This window comes from Rhinolophus ferrumequinum, chromosome 19 (genome assembly GCF_004115265.2).
Source record: "Rhinolophus ferrumequinum isolate MPI-CBG mRhiFer1 chromosome 19, mRhiFer1_v1.p, whole genome shotgun sequence".
NCBI classification, from domain to species: Eukaryota; Metazoa; Chordata; class Mammalia; order Chiroptera; family Rhinolophidae; genus Rhinolophus; species Rhinolophus ferrumequinum.
In genome coordinates this window covers 2,782,644-2,810,526 of record NC_046302.1, presented here as the reverse complement: position 1 = coordinate 2,810,526, position 27,883 = coordinate 2,782,644, and the positions used below count along the sequence as shown (strand labels likewise).

Here is a 27,883-nt window from a genome sequence, read left to right as displayed (position 1 = left end):
CATTGTATAAATGTACCACATTTTCTTAATCCAGTCATCTACTGATGGGCACTTCAGTTGTTTCCATGTTTTGGCTACTGTGTATAGTGCTGCAATAAACATAGGAATGCATAAAGATTTTTGAATTGGAATTTTGGATTTCTCCGGATAGATACCTAGGAGTGGAATCGCTGGATCATAAGGTAGTTCCATTTTCAGATTTTTGAGATACCTCCATACTGTTTTCCATAGTGGCTGCACGAATCTGCAATCCCACCAACAGTGCACAAGCGTTCCCTTTTCTCCACATCCGCGCCAGCACTTGTTGTTTGTTGATTTATTGATGATAGCCATTTTGACTGGGGTGAGGTGGTATCTCATTGTGGTTTTTATTTGCATTTCTCTAATGATTAGTGAGGTTGAGCATTTCTTCATATGTCTGTTTGCTATCTGTATGTCCTTTTTAGACAAATGTCTCTTCATGTCCTCTGCCCATTTTTTAATTGGGTTGTTTGTTTTCTTGGAGTTGAGTTGAGTGAGTTTTTTTATAAATGTGTGATATTAACCCCTTCTCAGATATATCATTGGCAAATATCTTTTCCCATTCAGTAGGATCCCTTTTTGTTTTATTGATGGTTTCCTTTGCTGTGAAAAAACTTTTTAGTTTGATGTAATCCCACATGTTTATTTTTCCTCTTACTTCCCTAGCGCGAGGGGATATATCAGTAAAAATCTTACTCCGGGCAACGTCTGTGAAGTTTCTTCCTATATTTTCTTCTATGTATTTTATGGTTTCAGATCTTACATTTAAGTCTTTAAGCCATTTTGAATTTATTTTTGTATATGGGGTAAGGAGGTGGTCCAGCTTCATTTTTTTGCATGTGTCTGTCCAGGTTTCCCAGCACCATTTATTGAATAGACTATCTTTACCCTACCATACATTCTTGCTTCCCTTGTCATAGATTAAATGGCCATATAGTCATGGATTTATTTCTGGACTCTGTATTCTGTTCCATTGATCTATGTGTCTGTTTTTATGTCAGTACCATGCTCTTTTGATTACTGTAGCCTTGTAGTATAATTTAGTGTCAGGTATTGTTATACCTCCCACTTTGTTCTTATTTCTCAAGATTGCTGAGGCTATTCCGGGGTCTTTTCTGGTCCCATATAAATTTTAGGATTATGTGTTCTATTGCTGTGAAAAACGTCGTTGGTAGTTTGATAGGAATTGCGTTGAATATGTATATTGCCTTAGGCAGTATGGACATTTTAACTATATTAATTCTTCCTATCCATTAACATGGTATGTGTTTCCATCTATTTGTATTTTCTTTCATTTCTCTCTTCAGTGTCTTATAATTTTCTGAGTTCAGATCTTTTACTTCTTCGGTTAAATTTATTCCCAGGTCTTTGGACCTGGGAATACGATAGTCTTTGCAGCAATTGTAAATGGGATTGCTTTTTAAATTTCTCCTTCTGATGTTTTATTATTGGTATATACAAATACAACTGATTTCTGAGTATTAATTTTGTATCCTGCTACTTTACTAAATTCATCTATCAGCTCTAAAAGTTTCTTGGTGGAGTCTTTAGGGTTCTCTATATATAGTATCATATCATCTGCATATAATGACAATTTTACTTCCTCCTTACTGATTTGGATGCCTTTATTTCTTTTTCTTGTCTGATTGCTGTGGCTAGAACTTCCAGCACTATGTTGAATAGAAGTGGAGAAAGTGGGCAACCTTGCCTTGTTAACTTAAGGGGAATTCCCTCAACTTAAGGGGAATGGTTTTAGCTTTTCTCCATTGAGTGTGATGTCAGCTGTGGGTTTATCATATATGGCCTTTGTTATGTTGAGATATGGTCCCTCTATTCCCACTTTCTGAAGACTTTTATCATAAATGGATGCTGGATTTTTTCATATACTTTTTCTGCATCTATTGATATGATCATATGATTTTTATTTTTCATTTTGTTAATGTGGTGTATCACATTAATTGATTTGTGGATGTTGAACCACCCTTGCATACCAGGGATGAATCCCACCTGATCATGGTGTATGATCTTTTTAATGTATTGCTGAATTCTGTTCGCTAATATTTTGTTGAGGATTTTTGCATCTATATTCATTAGCGATATCGGCCTGTAGTTTTCCTTTTTTGTGGTGTCTTTGTCTGATTTGGGGATCAGGGTGATAGTGGCTTCGTAAAAAGTGTTTGGGAGCCTTTCCTCCTTCTGGATTTTTTGGAAGCGCTTGAGGAGAATAGGTGATAATTCTTTTTTGAATTTTTTGTAAAATTCACCTGTAAATCCATCTGGTCCAGGGCTTTTGTTTGTTGGGAGATTATTGATTACTGATTCAATTTCCGTGATGGTAATCAGTCTATTCAGGTTTTCTGTTTCTTCTCGAGTTAGCCTTGGAAGGTTGTATGCCTCTAGAAAATTGTCCATTTCTTCCAGATTGTCAAATTTGTTGGTATATAGTTGCTCATAGTAATTTCTTAAAATTTTTCGTATTTCTGCAGTGTCTGTTGTCACTTCTTCTCTTTCATTTCTGATTTTATTAATTTTGGTCCTCTCTCTTTTTTTTAAATGAGTCTGGCTAAAGGTTTGTCGATTTTGTTTATCTTCTCTAAGAACCAACTCTTGGATTCATTGATCTTTTGTATTGTTTTTCTGGTTTCTATTTCATTTATTTCCGCTCTGATATTTATTATCTCCTTCCTTGTGTTCCCTTGGGTTTATTTTGCTATTCTTTTTCCAGATCCCTTAAGTGTGAAGATAAACTGTTGATTAGTGATGTTTCTTGTTTCTTTAGGTAGGCCTGCAATGCTATGAATTTCCCTCTTAAGACTGCTTTCACGGTATCCCATAGGTTTTGGGTCGTCGTGTTTTCATTTTCGTTTGTTTGGAGATTTCTTTTGATTTCTTCCTTGATCTCCTGCTTGACCCATTCATTATTTAGTAACATGTTATTCAGCCTCCATGAATTGTTGTGTCTTCCAGTTTTTTTCCTGTAGTTGATTTCTAATTTCATAGCACTGTGGTCAGAGAAGACAATTGGTATGATTTCAATTTTCTTAAATATATCAAGACTTGTTTTGTGGCCTAACATGTGGTCTATCTTGGAAAATGTTCCATGTTTGCTTGAGAAGAACGTGTTTTTGCAGCATTGGGGTGAACTGCTCTGAAAATATCGGTTAAATCCAAGTGGTCCAATGTATCATTTAAGGCTGTTGTTTCCATATTGATTTTCTGTCTGGAAGACCCGTCCCTTGTTGTCAGAGGTGTGTTGAAGTCCCCTACTATGATAGTGTTACTGTTGATCTCTGTCTTTATGTCTGTCAATATCTGTTTTATATATTTAGGTGCTCCTATGTTGGGTGCATAGATGTTTACTAGGGTTATGTCCTCTTGTCGGATCAATCCCTTTTGTTATTATAGAGTGCCCATCTTTGTTTTTTAATATGTTTTTCATTTTAAAGTCTATTTTGTCAGATACAAGTATTGCAACTCCAGCTTTATTCTCATTTCCATTTGCATGAAATATCTTACTCCAACCCTTCACTGTCAGCCTGTGTCTGTCTTTTGATCTGAGGTGAGTCTCTTGTATACAGCATATACAAGGGTCTTGCTTTCTTATCCACTCAGCCACCCTATGTCTTTTGATTGGAGCATTTAATCCTTTTACATTTAAAGTGATTATTGATAAGTACATAGTTATTGCCATTCTTTTTTTATTCATAGTTAAATTGTTTTCATCTTTCTTCTGTTTACAGAAGCCCTTTTAATATTTCCTGCAATGCTGACTTGGTGGTAATAAATTTCTTTAGCTTATTCTTTTCTGGGAAGCTCTTTATCTCTCCATCAACTTTAAATGATAGCCTTGCTGGATAAAGCAATCCATGTTGTAGGCCTTTGTTTTCCATCACTTTGAGTATCTCCTGCCACTTCCTCCTGGTCGTCAGTGTTTCTGTAGAAAAGTCATTTGATAGTCTTATGGGAGTTCCCTTGTATGTAACCCTGTGTCTTTCTCTTGCTGCTTTTAAGATTCTCTCTTTGTCTTTAATCTTTGCCATTTTAACTATAATGTGTCTTGGTATGGACCTGTTTGGGTTTATCCTGGTTGGAACTCTCTGCACTTCCTGGACTTGTATGTTGGTTTCGTTCATCAGGTTAGGGAAGTTTTCGGACATTATTACTTCAAATATGTTCTCAATCCCTTGCTTGCTCTCTTCACCTTCTGGTATTCCTGTGATGCGCATGTTGTTGCGCTTGATGTTATCCCAGAGAGGTCTCTTAAGCCATCCTCATTGTTTTTTATTCTTTTTTCTTTCTGTTGTTCTGTTTGGGTGATCTCTGCTAACTTGTCTTCTAAGTCACTGATTCAATCCTCTGCTTCATCTAAGCTGCTGTTAATTCCTTCAAGTGTGTTCTTTATTTCAGTAATTGTGTTCTTTAGTTCTAACTGGTTATTCATTATGATTTCTACATCCTTCTTTATGTCTTCTCTAAGCTCCTTAAACATTCTTATCATCAGTGTTCTGGACTCTGTCTCTCATAGGTTGGTTACCTCTGTTTCATTTGGTTCCATTTCTTGAGGTTTCTTCTGTTCTTTTATTTGGGACATGTTTCTTTGTTTTCCCATTCTGGCTGACTCTCTGTGTTTGCTTTGATGCATTAGGTAGATCCCCTAGAGTTCTTAGTTCTTGCTGGGTCATCTTACGTAGTATGTGTCCTTTATATTTGACTTGCACTACTTCGTTCTTCTCCTGTTCGTGTGCTCCAAAGGTGACTCTTGTGTTGTGTATATTGTCCTGTTCAAGAAGATCTTTAATTGCTTTTCGCTTGTGAGTAGGTGGGGTTAATTCCTAGGCTGACTAGTTGTGAAACTTGTCTCCGCCCACCGCAGGGTGTTCTGCTGCGTGAGGGTTGACCACTTAAATGAGGGTTGGCCTCTATGGGCTCTTGTGCCTGTAGAGAAGTCCCTCTGGGTGGGTCACTTATAGGTCAAACCCGGTAGTACTCTGGTTTGGTCTGGAGTTGGCCTCTGGGTGTGTTGAATCTTGTGCCTTTTGGGCTGGGCCCTGGTGTAGGGCAATTTCAGAACAAAGTAAATCACCAAGCACAACAACAACAACAACAACAACAAAGAAAAAATCAAATACATTCACATGTAAAAACAGCCGACAACCCACACTCAACACAGGCAAAGATATCAAAGATATAAAGACAAAACAAAACAAAAGAAAAAAGCAGCGCCAGTCCTGGCTTAAGCCCACCAAGTAATCTCCAGGTTGTCCTCTGCTGTACCAGAGTCCCCTGCGTATTGTGCAGGTAGAGCGGGTATGGAGTTTGTGTCCTTTGTCCAACCTAGGGCTCAACTGGAGTTCCCAGCTGAGGTTATTGCCTCAAATGCTGGATATGCTACCCCCTCGGCAGGAGAGATCAGCTGTGGGATGCAGGGAAAGAGCCCACCTCCTGGCTTTTGTGTTCTGTGTTCCGTCCTGGGATCCCCTGCATCTCTGCAGCTGCAGATGCTGGCTGCGTTTCCACCGCCACAGATGCTGGCCGCGTCCCCACAGCCACAGGTGCGGATCGCGTTTCCACCGCTGCCGATGCGGGCTGTGTTTCCACCGCTGCAGATGCGGGCCGCGTCTCCACACGGCTCCCTTCCCTCTTCCCCTGATCGCCCAATTTGCCCACCTGCAAGTAATCCTTGCATGAGTCACTAAGCTGTTCTGCATGATGAGCAGAGTCCTTTGATGCATTATATGTCCCGTTTGTGATAAGATCCGGAGGAGAACTCAAAAAGTGCGCTCTTCTGCCGCCATTCCTATGACCAGACCCCAAACGTTTTCTTAAAGTGCGTATTTTAGACTTGTGTGCCATATAGTTTACTCAGCTCTGCCACTGCAGTACAAAAGGAGGCATAGATTATACCTAAATGAGTGGTTATCACTGTTCCAATAAAACTTTATTTGCAAAAGCACATGGCCCCTCCAGGGCTGTAGTTTGCCAATCCTGGCTTAGAACAATATTTATGTCGTATGGTTTCTGTGGCTTAGCTGGGTCATTTGGCTCTGGGTCTCTCACAAGGCTGCCACTGAGGTGTTGGTTAGGGCTACAGTCCAACTAGGCTTGACTGTGGTAGATCTGCTTCCTCGCTTATTCATGTGGCTGTTTGCAGGGTTCAGTTCCTGTGCGCCATTGCATGGAGGGCCTCAATTCCTCGACACTAGGTTCTCTCCATAGGCAGCTTGGTTCATCAGAGTGAGCATGAGTAAGACAGAAGCCACAGTCTTTTGTAACCTTGGAAGTGACATCGCATTAGTTTTACCATATTCTCTTTCTTAGTAGCAAGTCACAAGGTTCAGCCCACGTTCAAGGGGAGGGAATTGCCATTACAAGGGTGCACACACTGGGAGATGGGGATCACTGGGGCCACCTTAGAAGGCTATATAACTCAAGAGAATAAGAGAAGAGGTTATGTATAAAGGGTTAAGAATCAGAGTCTTCATACAATAGCAACACTGGAAGCTACAAGACAGTGGAATAATGTCTTTACGATTCCTAAAAGGAATAAACATTTCATTCCAGAGAAAACCAAATTATACAAGAATGGCACTATAACTGCTCATCTATGAATAATATTTACACAGTCCTGTAAACACTAAATATTGAGCTATACAAATGTTATGATCAAACCTATTGGGATAATTGGGCAAGGGAAGATATATATGGAGTTAATGTGTAAGGGAGTGCAATCCGCATCTTTCGTAGCAGTAAGTCAGTAGATAGCAGAATTAGAAATGTGGAGGCAGATACTTGAAGAAACGGCTAAAATAATCTCAGTTGCCTGTGGGAAAATGAGAAGTGAGGCAAACATAAATAGACCTATGTATTATTTGATGTTAATAGAAATGAACTTTAAAAAGAGAGATCTACCCTTTTGGTCCTTGCATGTAGGAGAACAAGATTGTGAAAAAAGAGGGACTTGGTGTGATACCACCATTTCCTCTGTTTTCGGTCTCTGTGCCTGTCTCAGGCCTCCCAACAACGCTATGATGGGACAGAACATCTGGAGATTCATAACCTCTGGGGTCCATAGGAGCCACTTGGAGGAGGGCCCAGGGAAGAATTTGCTGTTTTCTGTGGGAAACCAGTGGCGGTTGCTAGAGATGACTCTGTACTTTGAAGCTGGATTTGCTGCACCTTTCTTTACAGTAAAACACCAACTGCCTAAGAAATAAGGATGTTTTAGTTAATGAATGAACAGATATGAAGAGGAGAATTTGAAGAGGTGCAGTCACTTTGAAAAATGGATCAAACTGTTGAACTCAACATACTAGATGTGTTTGTAAATTAATTTATGGCATGAAAAAAAGAGAGAGGAGATCTAAATGCAGTGTTGTATCCGGGATTGGATTTTGGAGAACAGGAAAAGGACAATAGTGGAAAAATGTAAAAGCTGAATAGTCTTGAGTTTAATTAATAGTAAAGTTAGCCTCTTAATTGGGACAAAAGTGTCATGGTAATGTAAGATGCTAGCATCAGGGGAAAGGAGCATTCCCCTGGAGAATGTAGGAACACTTTATCCTTTTTTTATTTTAATTTATTGGGGTGACAATTGTTAGTAAAATTACATAGATTTCAGGAGTACAATTCTGCATTACATCATCTATAAATCCCATTGTGTATTCACCACCCAGAGTCAGTTCTCCTTCCATCACCATATATTTGATCCCCCTTACCCTCATCTCCCACCCCCCACCCCCTTACCCTCTGGTAACCACTAAACTATTGTCTGTGTCTATGAGTTTTTGTTTCTCATTTGTTTGTCTTGTTCTTTTGTTGTTTTTAGTTCATATACCACATATCAGTGAAATCATATGGTTCTCTGCTTTTTCTGTCTGACTTGTTTCGCTTAGCATTATACTCTCAAGATCCATCCATGTTCTCACAAATGTTCCTATATCATCTTTTCTTATCACCGAATAGTATTCCATTGTGTATATACACCACAACTTCTTTATCCATTCATCTATCGAAGGACATTTTTTTTTTATTTGAGCAATTTTTTTTATTTAAATTTATTGGGGTGACAATTGTTATTAAAATTACATAGATTTCAGGTGTGCAATTCTATATCACATCATCTATAAATTACATTGTGTGTTCACCACCCAGAGTCAGTTCTCCTTCCATCACTGTATATTTGATCCCCCTTACCCTCATCTCCCACCCCCAACCCCTTTACCCTCTGGTAACCGCTAAATTACGTTCCCCAGATTAATTTTCAAACCCCGTGGCCATCCTGTGGTCACCGACTGCCCTTCAATCCCTTCCCCCGCCCCCCCCCCCCCGCCCATCTAGCAACCCTCAGTTTTTCCTCTTTGTCTCCAACACTGTTTCTGGTTAGTTCATTCACTTATTCTTTTCTTTAGATTCCGCAAATAAGTGAGATCATATGGTACTTATCTTTCTCTGTCTGACTTAAGGACATTTTGTTTGTTTCCATGTCTTGGCCACCGCAAACAAAGCTGCAATGAACATTGGAGCATACGTGTCTTTATGGATAAATGTTTTCAGATTTTTTGGGTAGATACCCAGGAGAGGGATTGCTGGGTCATATGGTAATTCTATTCCTAATTTTTTGAGGAACCTCCACACTGCCTTCCATATCGGCTGCACCAGTCTGCATTCCCACCAACATTGTATGAGGGTTCCTTTTTCTCCACAGCCTGTCCAACACTTGTTACTATTTGTCTTGTTGATGATAGCCATTCTGACTGGGATGAGGTGATATCTCACTGTGGCTTTTATTTGCATTTCTCTGATGATTAGTGATGTTGAGCATTTTTTCATATGTCTATTTGCCATTTGTATGTCTTCTTTAGAGAAATGTCTCTTCAGGTCCTCTGCCCATTCTTCAATTGGGTTGTTTGTTTTTTTCTTGTTGAGTTTCATGAGTTCCTTGTATATTTTGTATATTAGCCCCTTATCGGAGGAACTGTTTGCAAAAATCTTCTCCCATTCAGTTGGTTGCCTCTTTATTTTGTCAATGGTTTCTTTTGCTGTGCAGAAGCTTTTAAGTTTCATATAGTCCCATTCATTTATTTTAGCTTTTACTTCCATTGCCTTTGGAGTCAAATTAATAAAATGCTCTTTGAACCCGAGGTCCATAAGTTTAGTACCTATGTTTTCTTCTATGCAGTTTATTGTGTCAGGTCTTATGCTTAAGTCTTTGATCCATTTTGAATTAATTTTGGTACATGGTGACAGATAGCACTCCAGTTTCATTCTTTTGCACGTGGCTATCCAGTTCTCCCAGCACCATTTATTGAAGAGGCTGTCTTTCCTCCATTGTATGTTTTTAGCTTCTTTGTCAAAAATTATCTGTCCATATTTATGTGGTTTTTTTTTTTCTGGGTTCTCAATTCTATTCCATTGGTCTAAGTGTCTGTTTTTCTGCCAATACCGTGCTGTTTTGATTAGTGTAGCCCTGTAGTAGAAGTTAAAGTCAGGGAGTGTGATACCTCCAGTATTGTTCTTTTTTCTTAAGATTGCTTTGGCTATTCGGGGTCTTTTGTGGTTCCAAACAAATCTGATGATTTTTTGTTTTATTTCTTTAAAAAATGCCATTGGGATGTTGATGGGGATTGCATTAAATTTGGATATTGCCTTTGGTAATATCGCCATTTTAACTATGTTGATTTTTCCTATCCATGAGCACGGAATGTCTTTCCATTTCTTTGTGTCTTCTTCAATTTCTTTCAGAAATGTCTTATAGTTTTCAGCATATAGGTCCTTCACATCCTTGGTTAAATTTATTCCTAGGTATTTTATTGTTTTTGCTGCAATTGCAAAAGGAATTGTTTTTTGTATTTCTTTTTCTGAGCTTTCATTGTTATATATGGGAATGCAATGGACTTTTGTATGTTGATTTTGTAGCCAGCAATTTTACTGTATCTGTTGATTGTTTCTAATAACTTTTTGGTGGAGTCTTTAGGGTTTTCTATATATAGCATCATGTCATCTGCAAAGAGTGATAATTTAACTTCTTCATTCCCAATTTGGATGCCTTTTATATCTTTCACTTGCCTGATTGCTCTGGCAAGGACTTCCAACACTGTGTTGAAAAGCAAAGGTGATAGGGGACAGCCCTGTCGTGTTCCTGAACTTAGAGCAAAGGGCAGTAATTTTTGTAGTGCAGGTCATGTATTAGAAAATTCCCTCAGCTTCTGTAAGTCTGGAAAGGTCTTTTTTCCTCCTTCATATCTAAAGGATATCTTGCTGGACATATTATTGTTGGCTCATAATTTCTCTCTTTCAATAGTTTGAATATTTGGTTCCATTCCCTCCTGGCTTGTAGAGTTTCTGCTGAGAAATCTGATGATAATCCAATGGGCTTTCCTTTCTAGGTTACCATTTTCTTTTCCCTGGCTGCCTTGAGCATTCTTTCTTTGTCTTTGATTTTAGATTGCTTCAATACAATGTGCCTTGGAGAAGGCCTCTTGGGATTGAGATAATTAGGTGATCTATTTGCTTCTTGGATTCGAGGATCCAGTTCTCTCCACAAGTTTGGGAAGTTCTCATCGACAATTTGTTTGAATATATTCTCTGTTCCCTTCCCTCTTTCTTCTCCTTCTGGTATGCTCATTATTCTTATATTGCTCTTTCTGATGCAGTCCGAAAGTTCTTGTAGAGTTCTTTCATTTCTTTTAAGTCTCAAGTCTCTTTCTTCTTCCATCTGTGTAATATCCAGGTTTCTATCTTCAATGTCACTGATTCTTTCCTCCATCTGGTCAACTCTACTACCTAAGGTGGCTATTTCATTCTTAATTTTTTCTATTGAGTTCTTAATCTCCAGAAATTCTATTTGGTTCTTTTTTAAAATTTCAATATCTTTCGTAAAATGTTCATGTTGTTCTTTGATTGTGTTTCTGAGTTCATTAAACTGCCTTTCTGTGTTTTCTTGCATCTCGTTGAGTTTTTTCAGAACAGCAATCTTGAATTCTCTGTCATTTAAGTCACATATTTCCATATCTTTAAGTTCCTTTACTGGAGACTTTTCACTTTCTTTCTGAGCTGTCTTGTTGCCTTGGTTATTCATGGCAATTAATGATTTATTATTTCTCTTCCTAGACATCTACAGGAGTGGCGTCTGCAACAGGTTGATAGGAAGAGGTCTTTCTTTTGTTTTCCAGTACTTGTTGGTAGAATGTTTTATTTTCTCTCCAACTGCAGCCTTTTTTTCTCTCTCACAGGGTAGTGCTATGTTTTTTCTGCACTATTCCAGCTTCTCACACAATGGGGGGATTCCCTGGGAGACGGGCTTCTCCTCTGTTAATAGTTCACCTGGGTCACAGGGCACAGTGTCCATGTGGGTATGTGGAGAGCTTTTGAAATTCCAAAGCTCTTCCTGCACCATATTCAGAGCCCGTATGTTTCAGCAGTTCTGTTTACTCTTGCAGGGATCCGCCCAGATAAGTGGGGCCAGGGGCGGGGTGAGTTGTGAGAGGTGGCCCAGAGCAATGGCTGCGACCACCACCACAGCCGGTCCTGCTTTCACAGCTTTCTCCCCTTTGCTGGAACTAGTTGGGCTGTGCATCTCTGTCTGCCGTCCACAGTTCTCAGAACAGCAAATATTCTGTTCTTTTGATCTGACACTGCTACTGTTTTGCTTCTAGCACTGGGCAGGTGGGGCGGGGTGAGCTCTGGGAGGGGAGGGAGGGGGCGGCTAGTCTCAGTGCCTACGGCTTCCGTTCTCTGCTTGGCAGTGAGGGCTTAAACCACCGTTTTCAGTCTTCTTCACTGAGTCTTTTCTCCGAGGTCTCTGCCGTGAGCGTTGGGTTCAGCCGTGTTATATGCTGTCCCTTCAGCCCTGTGGGCCATAAACGGAGCCCTAGGAGTCTGAGTTCTTCCCTCTCTCACAACTCGGTATCTCCGGGATGCAGTGAGCTCGGCATTGAGCTAGGTCTGCGTCCTGCGTCCCCGCGGCTCCGTCTCTTCATTTCTCCCTTCTCTCCTCCCCAGCTCGCAGGATTCGCCCACCTTTAGGTGAATTCAGTAGTGGGCCTCTTCGTCTTGCCTCTCTGCTGTGCAGGGTGTCCTTTGTGGAGTTACAGTTGTTCCATTTGTTGTAAATTCCAGGGGAGTTTTACAGAGTCTCACCTCATGCCTCCATTTTGATGACCAGAACCCCTGTTTTATCTTTTAAACCTTTGGTAAATCTAAAGTTATTCCAAATTAGAAAGCTTATTGCAAGGGAAAAGAGAAAAAGACAAGATGAAGAAGGCTCAGTGTTAATGCTTTCAGGCTACTGAGTGGATGATGGGTACTTCCTGAGCTATGGACATAAGAAGAGGAGCAGGCTTTATGGGTAGGTGGGGTGGGGGAAGAGAACAGGCTCAGTTGTAGACACTTCAGAGAAGTCTGTGTATGCAGGTACATCTGCTGTCCTGTAGGCAGCACCTCCAGATTAGAGACCATGAGTGAGAGTCACCAGTCCATGGGTCATTGATTGGGAGCAGATAGGATGTATCTATGGAACATGTGTGAGAGAGAAAAGGTAAGGACTTGGGACAGAGCTCTTATGAATACCAGAATCATTGGGGGAAGAAGTGCTGTTTTTTTTTGCAGTTTGTGTTTCATTCCTAATTGTAGTTCTTTGTATTGATTCACTTATTTTTATGAGAGCAGTTACTAAACTTCTACATAATATTATAATTCTAATCGAGAGCTAACAAACTCCGAAGCCTATGGAAGCCATGCAGAATTAATTGGGTGAAACTGATCTTGTATTTAGGTAATAGGGAATGGTGTGGACTATGGCAATCTGAAGTGTGCCTGTGCTGCCCCGGGGTGGGGGAAGGGGAGAAACTCCATCTCCAGCTCCAGTTGATTGTTGCTAGGTAGGAATGTGGGTCTAATAGTGGCACATTTTCGTATTTTTCTAAATCAGAAATAATAGAGGTTTACGTGAAATCTCCCAATTTTTAAGTGTTGGCAATTAATTATTTTTAATCTTTGCTAACCAAATAGAGTATGTCAGTTGACAGAAAGTGGCTTGCAGGCTACTTGTCTGTGACCTCTATTCAAATTCTTTCCTGTGTGTGTGTGTGTGTGTGGCCACTTTTCTGTTCAGCAACTGATGAAGCTGTTGACAAATATGGACCTAGGACATATTCCTACATAGTCCTGTTTATTAATTCCCTGTGCCCCAGAAGCACTGGCTTACTGATGTGAACTGAATGCAGTCTGCCAGACATTTAGCTTCTTGCTTAAAGAGAATTTATCTCATGGTTTTCCTTTGTCATTGGTGACCATGCCATAGGGGACAGGGTCTATTTTCCTGCCAAAGTGAGATAATGTGGCCCTAAGATGTGCGTACCTATTATTCTAGCCTAGAAGATTACTCTAACTAGGCAGGACTTGCTCTTCATACAGCCATGCCAGAACATGGCATATATTTTCCTTTTGGGTATTTGCAAATGAATTTTGTGTTTTTATTTCCATACCCATAGTCAGGGAAGAACATAGCTTTAGTATTAGAAGAAAAACAATTAAAACTCTCTAATGAAGTTGGTGGACCTGCAGTTTTCCAGTGTCGTATCCTGGAAGTTCTTTGCATATCATAGGGCTCTTCACCAGGTTATTCAGGCACATTCTCAGTCCTCCCCGAAGTCTGAGAAATACCAGATATCCTGGAATGTATTTGGCCACTTTCCTGAGAGTTCCAAATGCAAATTTGGAGATAAAGATCTGGTTTCCCTCCCTCCCCTTCTCTATGTGGCTTGATTGAAGTCTTTAGTCCATGTGCCTTTGAAATTGGAGAAAAAAAGCATTACAAATATTTTTCACATGATCAGTTATTAACCTCATTTTAAAAATTGGCAAGATCATCTTTTTCTGGCTTCTAATGTATCTAAAGAATGTTTTCCTGTTTATTTTATGCCTTTAGAGTTGCATCTCATTTCTTGCTTAAATTTTATGATACTACTTTTTGTGGATGACTGTTTCTTTTTTTGCCTATTTATTGGAAACTTGGTATCTTTTTTTAAAATTTAAGTATAGATGGTATACAATATTATATTAGTTTCAGGTGCATAGTATAGTGATTCAACATTTATATACATTATGATGTGATCACCACACTAAGTCAGTCTAGTAACCACCTGTCACCCTGCCACTTTTATACGTACCTTTGAATGACCCAGTATATTTTATCTCCTCATCCTGGAGGTTTCCTGTTGGAGGTGCTGGTGTCTGTGGCTTCTCTTCCTCCAGGCAGTCTTGGAATCTACCATTATTATATGTACATAATGCTTGCTTTATATATTATAAATCTGATTAAGTTTGTGAAAATGAAACTTTTTAAGTACTCGTATGAATCTTTTTTTTAGGGAGTCAGCATACTGTTGTAGAAGGATATGGGATTTAGAATCAGAAATTAGATCAGATATTTTGTGTGAGATTTCTTACTTCTAACAAGCAGTGGGTCAATAAATCTTAAAATTAAAATTTTTTTTGATGTTTTGAATTCAGATCCCCATTTTGCCTTTTACTGGTTACGTGATCTTGGGCAAGTAAGGTCACTTCTCTGAACCTTAGAATTCTCATCCTGTTGTTAGGGATGCTGTCACTGTCTATTGGCCATATTTGATTATTATTAAGGATTAAATGAGGTTGTGGGTAAGTCAGTTCAGAATTAATGTCAGTAAATTACGTTGCTGCTGTTATTTTGAAATATGCTAGGGCAGTTTGCTGTTTGAAGAAAACATAAGGAATATGAATGATTACCTTACTTAAATGAGTTTTCCTAAAGTTGCAGCTACCGCTGCACTGTAATCCCCAGTGAGAAGAAGGACTATAAGAAATGTTACTCTGGCACTACTGAGTGCTTTTACCCACATTAGCTCCTTGAATCATCACAAACACTTATTGAGAAAGGCCTTAGTTTTATTTTTGCAAACTAAGATAGGGAGACCATATTGCCAGGACTACCTGGCTGGACAACCCACTCTCCTGACCTGTACAGGGTGGCCTAGACATCCATCAATTGGCCTGGCACATGCTGGATCCAGGGCCCACCCTCACGTGCTTCTTTCCTGATGAGTCATGGTTCCAGGCCATTGTGTCAGTCTTAGACACAGAGCTGGTCTAGTTGGGGCCAGGAGGTTTTCTGCCCAGAGTGAACCTCAAAGCATTAGTTAGTTGCAGGACACTAGCTGCAGCTTGAGGGAGCTCCCAGGAAGCTGTTCTAGATTTTTAGAATTCTCATCCAGATAGGAGAATAAATGAGAAAGAGTCCAAGTCAAAATCAGTATTTGTGGGATAAAAGATGGAGTTCCCCCAAAGGGATTATTTTGAATCCAGCATTAAACTTAGCTAACTTTGCTAGGCTTATTGCACCAAGAATATTGATGTGTGGTTTTTCTTGATTTTGTATTTCTGGATCTAGATACAATTTTCAAGGGTGGGCTATTGACCTGAAATCATATGTGGTAAGAAAGAAATATGGATAGGAAAGATCTCTCTATTGAGGAAAGACATAGTTTTGTTTTAAAAGAGTTGGAAGCAGCTCTTTGTCACCTTAAGGGAATTTGTCTCTTTCTTCTGAAGCACAGGCAGGAAGCAGTTTATGAATCTCACCCAAACTAGGGAGAGCTTCAGTTTGGTGATGATGAGCCTTGGAGAAAACATAGAAACAAATTAGTATCCTAAGCCCTTTTGTTGCAGGGTTATGTTTTCAGCAGGCCTTGTTTTATTTTTTACGTGATCCTTAAATCTTGGTGCTCCCCAGGGTTATATCCTTTTTTTTTTTTTTTTTTATTGAATAGATGTCCCTTTGGGTGACTTCCCACCTTCCCATGGTTTCAGTAGTCCTGAACGCTAGAGACTCCTAATTCTGTGGCACATCCAGGTCAGATTTCTCTGTCTCGTTCTCTTAGTCTGCTGTTGTCCTGGTGTTCTTTAGGTAGGTTGACAACAAGCTGGAAACCTGCTTAGCACTTTCTGACTCCTCCCTCTCTCTCACCTGGTTTCAGTTACAAGTCTTATTTGCTTACCCTTAAGTTTTCCCTCTTAGGTCAATCCTCCTTTCTTCCCACAACCACTCTCATAGTCTTGGCCCTAGCTGCTGCTCTGTAGGCTGTTGGTCCCTATCTGACCTTTCTGTCATTAGTCCTTGTTCCCTGGGGATCCACCCTCCACTCTGACCCCAGAATTATCCATCAGAAAGTCATGTCTGATGATGCTACACCTTTGGTCAAAACCATGCACGGATTGCCTTCCTTTCTGTTACCAAGTCCCGGCCCTATAGCCCAGCAGTCAGGGAGCTTAGCTCTGCCTCTTGTTGGCCTCATCCCAGCTTTTCCCCAGGATGAGGCCTGCACCCCTACTGGAGACGCAGAACTTCTCACCATTTGCAAAAGACTGCAATTCCATCCCTCTGTGCTTTGCTTGTAATGTACCTTCTGCTTTGAAGGTGCTTTTCCAGGTCCTCTGCCTGGGGAAAAGATATCTGCTACATCAAGCTCAAGTTTCCTCTTCTCTCTGAGTGCCCTTCTGATTCTTCCCCCTCTTTCTCTTCTTCCTCTGCCTCTGTTTCCTCTTCCTTTAGAGCACTGTATCCACTTGTAGGCCAGGATGTGCTTGAGGACTGTTGTTATTTGTATTATTTTCTCCAGCAACAGTGTAAACTGTGTGCTTGAAGCAGATTTGTCTAGAGGATGACGAGAGCCCAGCACAGAGTCAGACACACAGGCTTTGTCATATTGGACATGACTAAACAAACAACCAATGCCCAGGTTTTTGTATGGACTAGGGAGCCATTGCTTGGCTCTGTTGAGGTGACCACCTGGATTTCTCACAGCTCACATTTTCTTTGTAGTACCGTGTTTCCCCAAATATAAGACCTAGCCAGACAATCAGCTCTAATGCGTCCTTTGGAGCAAAAATTAATATAAGATCCGGTCTTATTTCACTATCATATAAGACTGGGTATAATATAATATAATATAATATAATATAATATAATATATAATATAATATAATATGATATAATTCCCGGTCTTATTTTACTATAATATAAGGCCGAGTACAATATAATATAATATAATATAATATAATATAATATAATATAATACTGGGTCTTATATTAATTTTTGCTCCAAAAGACACATTAGAGCTGATTGTCCGGCTAGGTCTTATTTTTGGGGAAACAGGGTAGATGTGCCCAGTGATGGACTTTTCCAGCCAGCCAGCTATTATTGGCAAAGGAAGCTTGTTTCCCTTCTGGAACCATCTGTCTTTTGAATCTTGGGACTCCTTAAGATGCTGGGTGTGGGCCTGAGGGGTTAGGACAGAGGAGGTTCCTGTCAGCTTGTTCATGAGCTCTATCCTATAAACAGATTCACCAGTGATGGAGCACAAATGGAATCTTGCATATGCACCAGGGAACGTGTTATTTAAAGGAATCCTGCTGAGAAAGCTCCTATACCTCATACAATCATCTGCCACTCTCTCTGGGTGGATTATGGTGAGTGAACTCAGGGCCTGTGCCTCATGTGCAATGTTCTTGCCAGTCTGTTTTAATGACTGAAAGCCAGAAGGCAGCAGATCACTACAGAAAACAGAAATGCAGTTTTGTTGTTTTTTTCTTTGTAATCGAGTACCTTGGGGTTTTGTCAGATAGATTGTCCTCTTGCTTTTTTTTTTTTTTTTTAAGTGAAAAGCTTTCCTGGCAAATGCCGGAGAGCCACTTCCAGAGCGTTGATAGTTACCCAAAAAAGGCCCTGGCTTTCTCTCCCCATCAGCTGACTGTGTATTTACATATCAGTAAAGTCATACAGAGAAGGCCTAGTGTCTGCGAGTCTGCTTTGGGAACACTCCAGGTGCATGATCTGCCCTGCAGGGCCCCTGGCACCAGGGTCAGTCAGCTGTTATCCAGCTTACTTGTTCATAGTTTTGCTGTCATTCTCTCTGCTGAACCCCGTGCAGTTCCCAACTTTGTAGGTGGCAGGCAAGGCTGCATCTGAGCCTTCTTCCCTTCCATGAACTTCCTGTCTCAGCTGGCTTACATTTCTCTCTCTTCTGTGCCCTGTCTGCACTGTCTTTGGGGGTCTGGGAAGCTGAGGTCAGCCCAGGTGCCAGCACCCCATTTTCTACTTGAAATATATTTTCTCCAGGTCTCGGTTAAATGCCATCAAGGGGTCATAGAATGTGCTAGGTCAGTCACATAAACCTGGGCTGGAATCCTGACTTGGCCGCCGTCCAGCTCTGACTTTGGGCATTTCACCTCCTCCCTCAAAGCCTCTCCCCCTGTAGAAGGTGCCTGGTGCCTGTCAGGATGACTGAGATGACCTGTGCAGCAACCTGTTGGCAGTGGGAGGTTTTCACGAATGTCTTCCTCCTCTCTTTCTTTTATGTAGGTCTCTTGCCTCACCTTCTTAACTGTAAGGAATCTTTTCCATCTCTGAGTTCTTACGCATTTGGTAGCCCTAGCGGTAGAACTTGGTACTTCCCACCTTTATTGTAATTATTATGGATGAGCTTCTCATCTTTCTCAGATGCTTTGGCAGCGGTTAACTCTGTCTCCCACAAAGCCTAGCCCAGCCCTTCACTGGGGTTTCAGGTTCCATACATGCTTGCTGAGTGTGTTCCTAGAAGTTCTAACTCAGTCTCCCAGAGGTGATTGGATCCCCTTGGAAACAGCCAGCCTGCCTTTCATTATGTTTATTACCTGTACTGGCTTTGACTCTATATTAAAATGTATTTTTTAAGAGGAAATAAATGAAGGCAAATGAAGCAATAGCTTATCCATGTGGGCCCCAATGTTCTCTAATATAGATCACCATGGCAACATGGTGGACTTCACATTTCACCAGTTAAGAAGATGAACTCTTCTGCCCACAGATGCTAAGCGGATTGGCCACCATTACCCAGTGCTCCCTGCAGACGTCTCTTCCTGAAAGGCAGTGAACTTCATTACCAGGAACCTTTCCTTGCCGGGGGTAAAACAGACAGCCTCCCTGGTCCCTTGCATCTCCCATGTCTCCCTATTGTCTGATTCCATTCTCTGTGACAACCTGGTTCTTCCTCTACAGGCCTTAATGGCATTGCCAGTTGGTCTAAAAAGGCCTGAGATGAGCTGCTGACAGGGGTGTCTGCCAGTGGGGCTGTGGTCTGCATACCTGCTGTGTCTGCTCCCAGGCCCATGGGGAGGTGTGAAGATGGATCTTCAAAGTTTGATTCAACAGGTCAGCTTGAAGTTCCAGTATGACATGGGCAGTTCTGCTATATCCTTCACCTGCCTCCATTTCCACTGGCAGCCCCCACCCAGTGCAGTTTATGGGTGGCAGACTCCAGCCTCCCTTTCTGCAAAAGCAGCTTATCCTCTGAGCCTCTGCCACAGTGTGTCATGATGGAAAGGTGGGTTACAAGCTCCAATGTCAGGCATTTTTTTCCAGGAAAATAAACAAAAAAATGTATATTTATATATATTTTTCCTGGTAATGGAATTCATTGAGATCAGGTGCAGGTATAGTGTACCTGAACTCTTGACAGCTGGCCAGGAGGGCGTGGCTGCATTCTTTGAGCCCATCGGTCTCAGAATGGTGTGCAGTCTTGGGCCTATTCCTGGGCAGCTTAACTTCCTTGCCCACTATCTAATAGCAAAGGGTGCCTCGCCTGCTAGGCTTTTCAATACTGCATGAACTCAGTTTCAGCTTTGGTGAAAGTTGGCAAGACTAGAAGATTCTTAGAAGAGAAAAAGACATGTTTACTCCGTGGGTCCCTCCCATACAGAGGCTGCTGTGCACGTAGCTCAACTGCTCCTATCCCCCAGCATCAGGCAGTGACTGTCATAGAGACATGCAAGCCGCTGGCCACATATTTCCAGTCTGTAATACTTAGCCCTCGCTGTCTCTGAGTTCTTATATATGTAAGAGTTCTTAAATATTCTGAATGTAAGTCTCACATGAGAGAAATGATTTGCCAGTATTTTCACCCATTCTTTGGGTGTCTATTCTCTTTCTTGATGATGTCCTTTGAAACACAAAAGTTTAAAATTTTGATGAAGTTCAATTTGTTTTTTCTTAGGTTACATGTGCTTTTGGTGTCATATCTAAGAATCCATTGCCAAATTCAAAGTCACTAAGATTTATCCCTATGTTTTCTTCTAAGAGTTTTGTAATTTTAGCTCTGAAATTTAGGTCTTTGATCCATTTTGAGTTAGTTTTGTACATGTTGTGAGGTACGAGTCCAGCTTCCTTCTTTTGCATATAGACATCCGCTTATACTATCATCTGTTGTTAAGACTGTTCTCCCACTGTATGGACTTGACACCCTTGTCGAAATCAGTTGACTATAAGTACAAAAGTTTTTTTCTAGACTTGGAATTCCATTCCATTAATGTATATGTCTGTCCTTACGTCAGTACCACACTGTCTTGATTACTGAGCTTTGTGGTAAGTTTTGAAATCAAGAGGTGTGAATCCTGTAGTTTTCTTCTTTTTCCTGACTATGTTTACTATTTGGGGTCCTTTGAAATTCTATATGATTTTAGGATGTATTTTTCTATTTCTGCAAAAGAAAAAAGCAGCAAACATTTTGATAGGGATTGTACTGATATTATATTTCAATTTAAAAAATCTTTCTCATTTAGGGCTCTGATCCATTGTGAATTAATTTTGTATAAGGTATCAGGTAGCAATATCCATTTATTAAAAAGATAATTCTTTCCTCACTGGATTTCAGGAGGACCTTTGTCATTAATTAGTTGACTGTATACACAAAGGATGTTTCTGGAATCTATTCAGCTCAGTTGGTCTGCTTCTTTCCTTGTGCAAACAATACATTTTATTAATTATTCTATCTTTATAGTAGGTCTGATTATCTCATGTATTAGTCCTCGGTTTTATTGTTTTCAAGATGACCTTGGCTTTTCTAAGTCCTTTGCATTTCTTTATCAATTTTAGAATTAATTTGTCAGATTAACATCTATAGAGTAATTTGGAGAGAATTGACATGTTAACATTCCTAAGTTTTCCAGTCTCTCTACCTCTTCCTCTCCCTTCCACCCCACCTTGATTTCTCTTTCCCTCTCTCTCTCTCTCTCTCTCTCTCTCTACACACACACACACACACACACACTTGTTTAGGCCTTTTCAGCAATGTTTCATAGATTTCTATGTAGTGATCTTAGATCTTTTTGGTTGCATTTATTCCTAGGTGTTTTATATTTTTGGATGTTAACGGAAATAGTATCGCTTTTCATTTCATTGATTTTTAAAAATTTATTTATTGCTACTATATATAGAAATGCAACTAATTTTACTATGTTGTGTAATTTCCTTATGTTTTTCTACATACACAGTCTGGTCATTTCAGTGTCATGGCAATTTTACTTTTTGCTTTCCAATCCGAAGATTGGAATTAAAAAAAAATATTCATTTATTTTTTTTGCCTTGTTGCACTGGCTGGACCTCCAATACAATTTAGAAGAGAAATTATTATATTGGGTGCTCTTCTCTTAATTGTAGACTTAAGGGGAAGATGATCAATATTTCACCACTAATTATGATATTAGCTGTAGGTTTCTTTTTGTTTGTTTTGCTTTTAACATTTTTTATTAGTTTCAGGTGCACAAAACAATGTAATAGTTAGACATCATTTATATCCCTCACACAATGAAAACCCCCCCGCCCCAATCCATTACCCCTCTGACATCACAACCAGCCATTACATTTCCACTGTCTCTACTCCTAATGCTATACTTCGCTTCTTGTAACCATATATATATATATGTAAAATTGTAGTTGACATTCACTATTCTTCAGCTTCTGGTGTCCAGTGCAGTGATCAGGCATCTACATCATCCCTGAGGTGGTCTCCCTAATGAGACAAGTGTCCATCGGATACCCTACAAAATCTTTACAACATTATTGATTATACTCCCCAAATTGACTTTCATATTCCCGTGGCCATCTTGTGGTTACTGACTGTGCTTTCTAATCCCCTCACCATCCCCCATATCCCCACCCCCCACCCCCATCTAGCAACCCTGTTTTTCCTCTATGTCTCTGAGACTGTTTCTGATTAGTTCATTCATTTATTCTTTTCTTTAGATTCCACATATAAGTGAGATCATATGGCATTTGTCTTTCTCTGTCTGACTTATTTCACTTAACATAATGTTCTCTAGGTCCATCCATGTTGTTGCAAATGGTAAGATTTCTTTCTTCTTTATGGCTGCGTAGTACTCCATTGTATAAATGTACCACAGTTTCTTAATCCAGTCATCTACCGATGGGCATTTCGGTTGTTTCCATGTCTTAGCTATTGTGTATAGTGCTGCAATAAATATAAGGTGCATAAATTTTTTTGAATTAGAGTTTTGGATTTCTCCGGATAGATACCTAGGAGTGGAATTGCTGGATCATAAGGTAGTTACATTTTCAGATTTTTGAGATACTTCCATACTGTTTTCCATAGTGGCAGCGCCAATCTGCAATCCCACCAATAGTGCACAAGGGTTCCCTTTTCTCCACATCTGCGCCAGCACTTGTTGTTTGTTGATTTATTGAATATAGCCATTTTGACTGGGGTGAGGTGGTATCTCATTGCAGTTTTTATTTACATTTCTCTAATGATTAGTGAGGTTGAGAATTTTTTCATTTTCATTTCATGTCTGTTTGCCATCTGTATGTCCGTTTTAGAAAAATGTCTCTTCATGTCCTCTGCCCATTTTTTAATTGGATTGTTTGTTTTTTTGGAGTTGAGTGAGTTTTTTTATAAATTTGTGATATTCACCCCTTATTGATGTATCATTGGCAAATATCTTCTCCCATTCAGTAGGATCCCTTTTTGTTTTATTGGTGGTTTCCTTTGCTGTGAAAAACTTTTTAGTTTGATGTAATCCCACATGTTTATTTTTTCTCTTACTTCCCTTGCCCAAGGGGATATATCAGTAAAAATCTTACTCCGGGTAATGTCTGTGAAGTTTCTTCCTATATTTTCTTCTAGGAATTTTATGGTTTCAGATCTTACATTTAAGTCTTTAATCCATTTTGAATTTATTCTTGTATATGGTATAAGGAGCTGGTCCAGCTTCATTTTTTTGCATGTGTCTGTCCAGGTTTCCTAGCACCATTTATTGAATAGACTGTCTTTACCCCACTGTAAATTCTTGCTTCCATTGTCATAGGTTAAATGACCATATAGGCATGGATTTATTTCTGGGCTCTCTATTGTGTTCCATTGGTCTATGTGTCTGTTTTTATGCCAGTACCATGCTGTTTTGATTACTGTAGCCTTGTAGTATAATTTGATGTCGGGTATCATTATAACTCCCACTTTGTTCTTATTTCTCAAGATTGCTGAGGCTATCTGGGTTGTTTTATGGTTCCGTATAAATTTTAGGGTTACATGTTCTATTTCGGTGAAAAATGTCCTTGTTAGTTTGATAGCCATTGCGTTGAATCTGTATATTGCATTAGGCAGTATGGACATTTTAACTAGATTAATTCTTTCTGTCCATGAACATAGAATGTATTTCCAACTATTTGTATCTTCTTTAATTCCTCTCTTCAGTGTCTTACAATTTTCTGAGTACAGATGTTTTACTTCTTTGGTTAAATTTATTCCCAGGTGTTTTATAGTCTTTGAAGCAATTGTAAATGGGGTAGTTTTCTTAATTTCTCCTTTTGATGTTTTATTGTTGGTATATACAAATGCAACTAATTTCTGAATATTAATTTGGTATCCTGGTACTTTACTAAATTCATTTATCAGTTCTAATAGTTTTTTGGTGGAGTCTTTAGGGTTCTCGATATATAATATCATATCATCTGCATATAATGACAATTTTACTTCCTCCTTACCAATTTGGATACCTTTTGTTTCTTTTTCTTGTCTGATTGCTGTGGCTAGAACTTCCAGCACTATGTTGAATAGAAGTGGAGATAGTGGGCGACCTTGCCTTGTTCCTGATCTTAAGGGGAATGGTTTTAGCTTTTCCCCTTTGAGTATGATGTTAGCTGTGGGTTTATCATATATGGCCTTTGTTATGTTGAGATATGGTCCCTCTATTCCCACTTTCTGAAGACTTTTATCATAAATAGATGCTGGATTTTTTCATATACTTTTTCTGCATCTATTGATATGATCATATGATTTTTATTTTTCAGTTTGTTAATGTGGTGTATCACATTAATTGATTTGCGGATGTTGAACCACCCTTGCATACCAGGAATGAATCCCACTTGATCATGGTGTATGATCTTTTTAATGTATTGCTGAATTCTGTTCACAAATATTTTGTTGAGGATTTTGGCATGTATGTTCATTAGAGATATCGGCCTGTAGTTTTTTTGTGGTGTCTTTGGCTGATTTTGGGATCTGGGTGATAGTGGCCTCATAAAAAGTGTTTGGGAGTCTCTCTCCTTCTGGATTTTTTGGAAGAGCTTGAGGAGAATTAGTGATAATTCTTTTTTGAATATTTTGTAAAATTCACTTGTAAAGGCATCTGGTCCAGGGCTTTGTTTGTTGGGAGCTTGTTGATTACTGATTCAGTTTCTTCGGTGGTGATCAGTCTATTCAGGTTTTCCATTTCTTCTTGAATTAGCCTTGGAAGGTTGTATGCTTCTAGAAAATTGTCCATTTCTTCCAGGTTGTCCAGTTTGTTGGCATATAGTTGCTTAGAGTAATTTCTTAAAATTTTTGTACTTCTGTGGTGTCTGTAGTCTCTTCTCGTCATTCATTTCTGATTTTATTAATGTGGTACCTCTCTTTTTTTGATGAGTATGGCTAAAGGTTTGTTGATTTTGTTTATCTTCTCTAAAAACCAACTCTTGGATTCATTGATCTCTTGTATTGTTTTTCTGGTTTCTATTTCATTTATTTCCGCTCTGATATTTATTATCTCCTTCCTTGAACGCCCTTTGGACTTATTTTGCTGTTTTTTTTACCCAGATCCCTTAAGTGTGAAGATAAACTGTTGATTAGTGATTTTTCTTTTTACTTTAGGTAAGCCTGCAGTGCTATGAATTTCCTTCTTAGAACTGTTTTTGCTGTATCCCATAGATTTTGGGTCTTTGTATTTTCATTTTCGTTTGTTTCGAGATATCTTGATTTCTTCCTTGATGTCATTGTTTACCCATTCATTATTTAGTAACATGTTATTCAGCCTGCATATATTTGTGTGTCTTCCAGTTTTTTTTCCTGTAGTTGATTTCTAATTTCATAGCACTGTGGTCAGATAAGACAATTGGTATGATTTCAATTTTCTTAAATTTATCAAGACTTGTTTTGTGATCTATCTTGGAAAATGTTCCACGTGCACTTTAGAAGAAAGTGTATTTCTCAGCTTTGGGGTGAAATGCTCTGAAAACATCGATTAAATCCAACTGGTTCAATGTGTCATTTAAGGCCATTGTTTCCATGTTCATTGTCTGTCTGGAAGACCTGTCCCTTGTTGTCAGAGGTGTGTTGAAGTCCCCTACTATAATAGTGTTACTGTTGATCTCTGTCTTTATGTCAGTCAGTACCTCTTTTATATATTTTGGTGCTCCTATTTTGAGTGCATAGATGTTTACTAGGGTTATGTCCTCTTGTCGGATCAATCCCTGTATTATTATAGAGTGCCCATCTTTGTCTTTTAATATGTTCTTCATTTTAAAGTGTATTTTGTCAGATATAAGTATTGAAACTCCAGCTTTTTTCTCGTTTCCATTTGCATGAAATATCTTACTCCAACCCTTCACTTTCAGCCTGTGTGTGTCTTTTGATCTGAGGTGAGTCTCTTGTATACAGCATATACAAGGGTCTTGCTTTCTTATCCACTCAGCCACCCTATGTCTTTTGATTGGAGCATTTAATCTGTTTACATTTAAAGTGATTATTCATAAGTACATAGTTATTGCCTTTTTTTATTCATAGTTAGATTGTTTTCATCTTTCTTCTGTTTACAGAAGCCCTTTTAATATTTCCTGCAGTGCTGACTTGGTGGTAATAAATTTCTTCAGCTTATTCTTTTCTGGGAAGCTCTTTATCTCTCCTTCGATTTTAAACGATAGCCTTGCTGGATAAAGCAATCTAGGTTGTAGGCCTTTGTTTTCCATCACTTTGTGAGTACCTCCTTCCACTCCTTCCTGCCCTGCAATGTTTCTATAGAAAAGTCGTTTGATAGTCTTATAGGAGTTCCCTTGTATGTAACCCTCTGTCTTTCTCTTGCTGCTTTTAGGATTCTCTCTTTGTCTTTAAGCTTTGCTATTTTAACTATAATGTGTCTTGGTGTGGATCTGTTTGGGTTTATCCTGGTTGGAACTCTCTGCACTTCCTGGCCTTGTATGTTGGTTTCCTTCATCAGGTTGGGGAAGTTTTCGGACATTATTACTTCAAATATGTTCTTGATCCCTTGCTTCCTCTCTTCACCTTCTGGTATTCCTGTGATGTGCATGTTGTTGCACTTGATGTTATCCCAAAAATCTCTTAAACCATTCTTATTGTTTTTTATTTTTTTTTCTTTTCGTTGTTCCGCTTGGGTGATCTGTGCTAACTTATCTTCTAAGTCACTGATTCGATCCTCTGCTTCATCTAACCTGCTGTTAATTCCTTCAAGTGAGTTCTTTATTTCAGTAATTGTGTTCTTTAGCTCTAACTGGTTGTTCATTATGATTTCTCTATCCTTCTTTATGTCGTCACTAAGCTCCTTAAACATTCTTATCATCAATGTTCTGAACTCTGTCTCTGACAGGTTGGTTACCTCTGTTTCTTTTGCTTCCAGTTGTGGAGGTTTCTTCTGGTCTTTTATTTGGGACGTGTATCTTTGTTTCCCCATTCTGGCTGACTCTCTGTGTTTACTATGATGTATTAGGTAGATCCCCTAGGGTTCTTGGTTTTTGCAGGGTTATCTTAATGTATAGTATGTGACCTTTATATTTGAGTTGCACCACTTCTTTCTTCTCCTGTTCGTGTGCTCCATAGGTGACTCTTGTGTTGTGTATATTGTCCTGTTAAAGTTGATCTTTAATTGGTTTTGGCTTGTCAGTAGGTGGGATCGACTCCTAGGCTGATTAGTTGTGACACTTGGTCTGCTCGCAGTGGATGTTCTGCTGTGTGATTGTTGACCGTTCAAAGGAGGCTTGGCCCCTATGGGCTCTTGTGCTTGTAGAGAATTCACTCTGGGTGTGTCACTTGTAGGTCAAACCCGATAGTACTCTGGTTTGGTCTGGAGTTGGCCTCTGGGTGTGTTGAATCTTGTGCCTTTTGGGCTGGGCCCTGGTGTAGGGCAATTTCAGAACAAAGCAAATCACCAAGTACAACAACAACAAAGAAAACAAATACATTCACAGCTAAAAACAACTGCTAACCCACACTCAACACAGGCAAAAACATCAAAAATACAAAAACAAAACAAACCAAAAAAGCAGCACCAGTCTTGGCTTAAGCCCACCAAGTAATCTCCAGGTTGTCCTCTGCGGTACCAGAGTGCTCTCTCTGCATATTGTGCAGGCAGAATCCGTCACCTGGTGCCCAGAGTGACCCTGGGACTGCATTTCTAGATGCGTGGGGCTGAGGGGTCTGGATGGTAGTTTTTACAAAGTCAGTGTAGTTTCTGCTCTTGCCTGCGCACATGTGCACTGAGAGTAACACAACCAACCCTGTTCCCAGGTCTCCTGAGTCTTAGGGCACTTCTTTCCTGTGTGTGTGTGTGTGTGTGTGTGTGTGTGTGTATGTGTGTGTGTGTGTGTGTGTGTGTATGTGTAGGGCACGAGATTTCTGAGCTGCTAAAAGCCCAGAACTGTGTCTGCTGCCTGCTGCTGACCCCTGGGTGTGTCTCTGCAGTTGTAATTGCCCTCCCCTAGGCAGGCCAGAAAAGGTGGGGGCTGGGGAT

At 39.7% G+C, this 27,883-nt stretch overlaps 2 protein-coding genes across 3 annotated transcripts in view; both read left to right on the top strand.

Moving 5' to 3' along the window:
* CHCHD6 (coiled-coil-helix-coiled-coil-helix domain containing 6) overlaps positions 1 to 27,883 on the top strand; it is a 325,729-nt gene that overhangs the window by 129,283 nt on the left and 168,563 nt on the right. The window lies entirely within an intron of this gene.
* Positions 7,047 to 7,235, top strand: LOC117038741 (cytochrome c oxidase subunit 7C, mitochondrial-like). Its single transcript, XM_033135642.1, has one exon. It carries the CDS (start codon positions 7,047 to 7,049, stop codon positions 7,233 to 7,235), a length of 189 nt encoding a protein of 62 aa, XP_032991533.1.

What these genes read in the sequence shown, in the direction of transcription:
- LOC117038741 (XM_033135642.1), top strand. Translation starts at nt 7,047, where the DNA reads ATGATGGGACAGAACATCTGGAGATTCATAACCTCTGGGGTCCATAGG.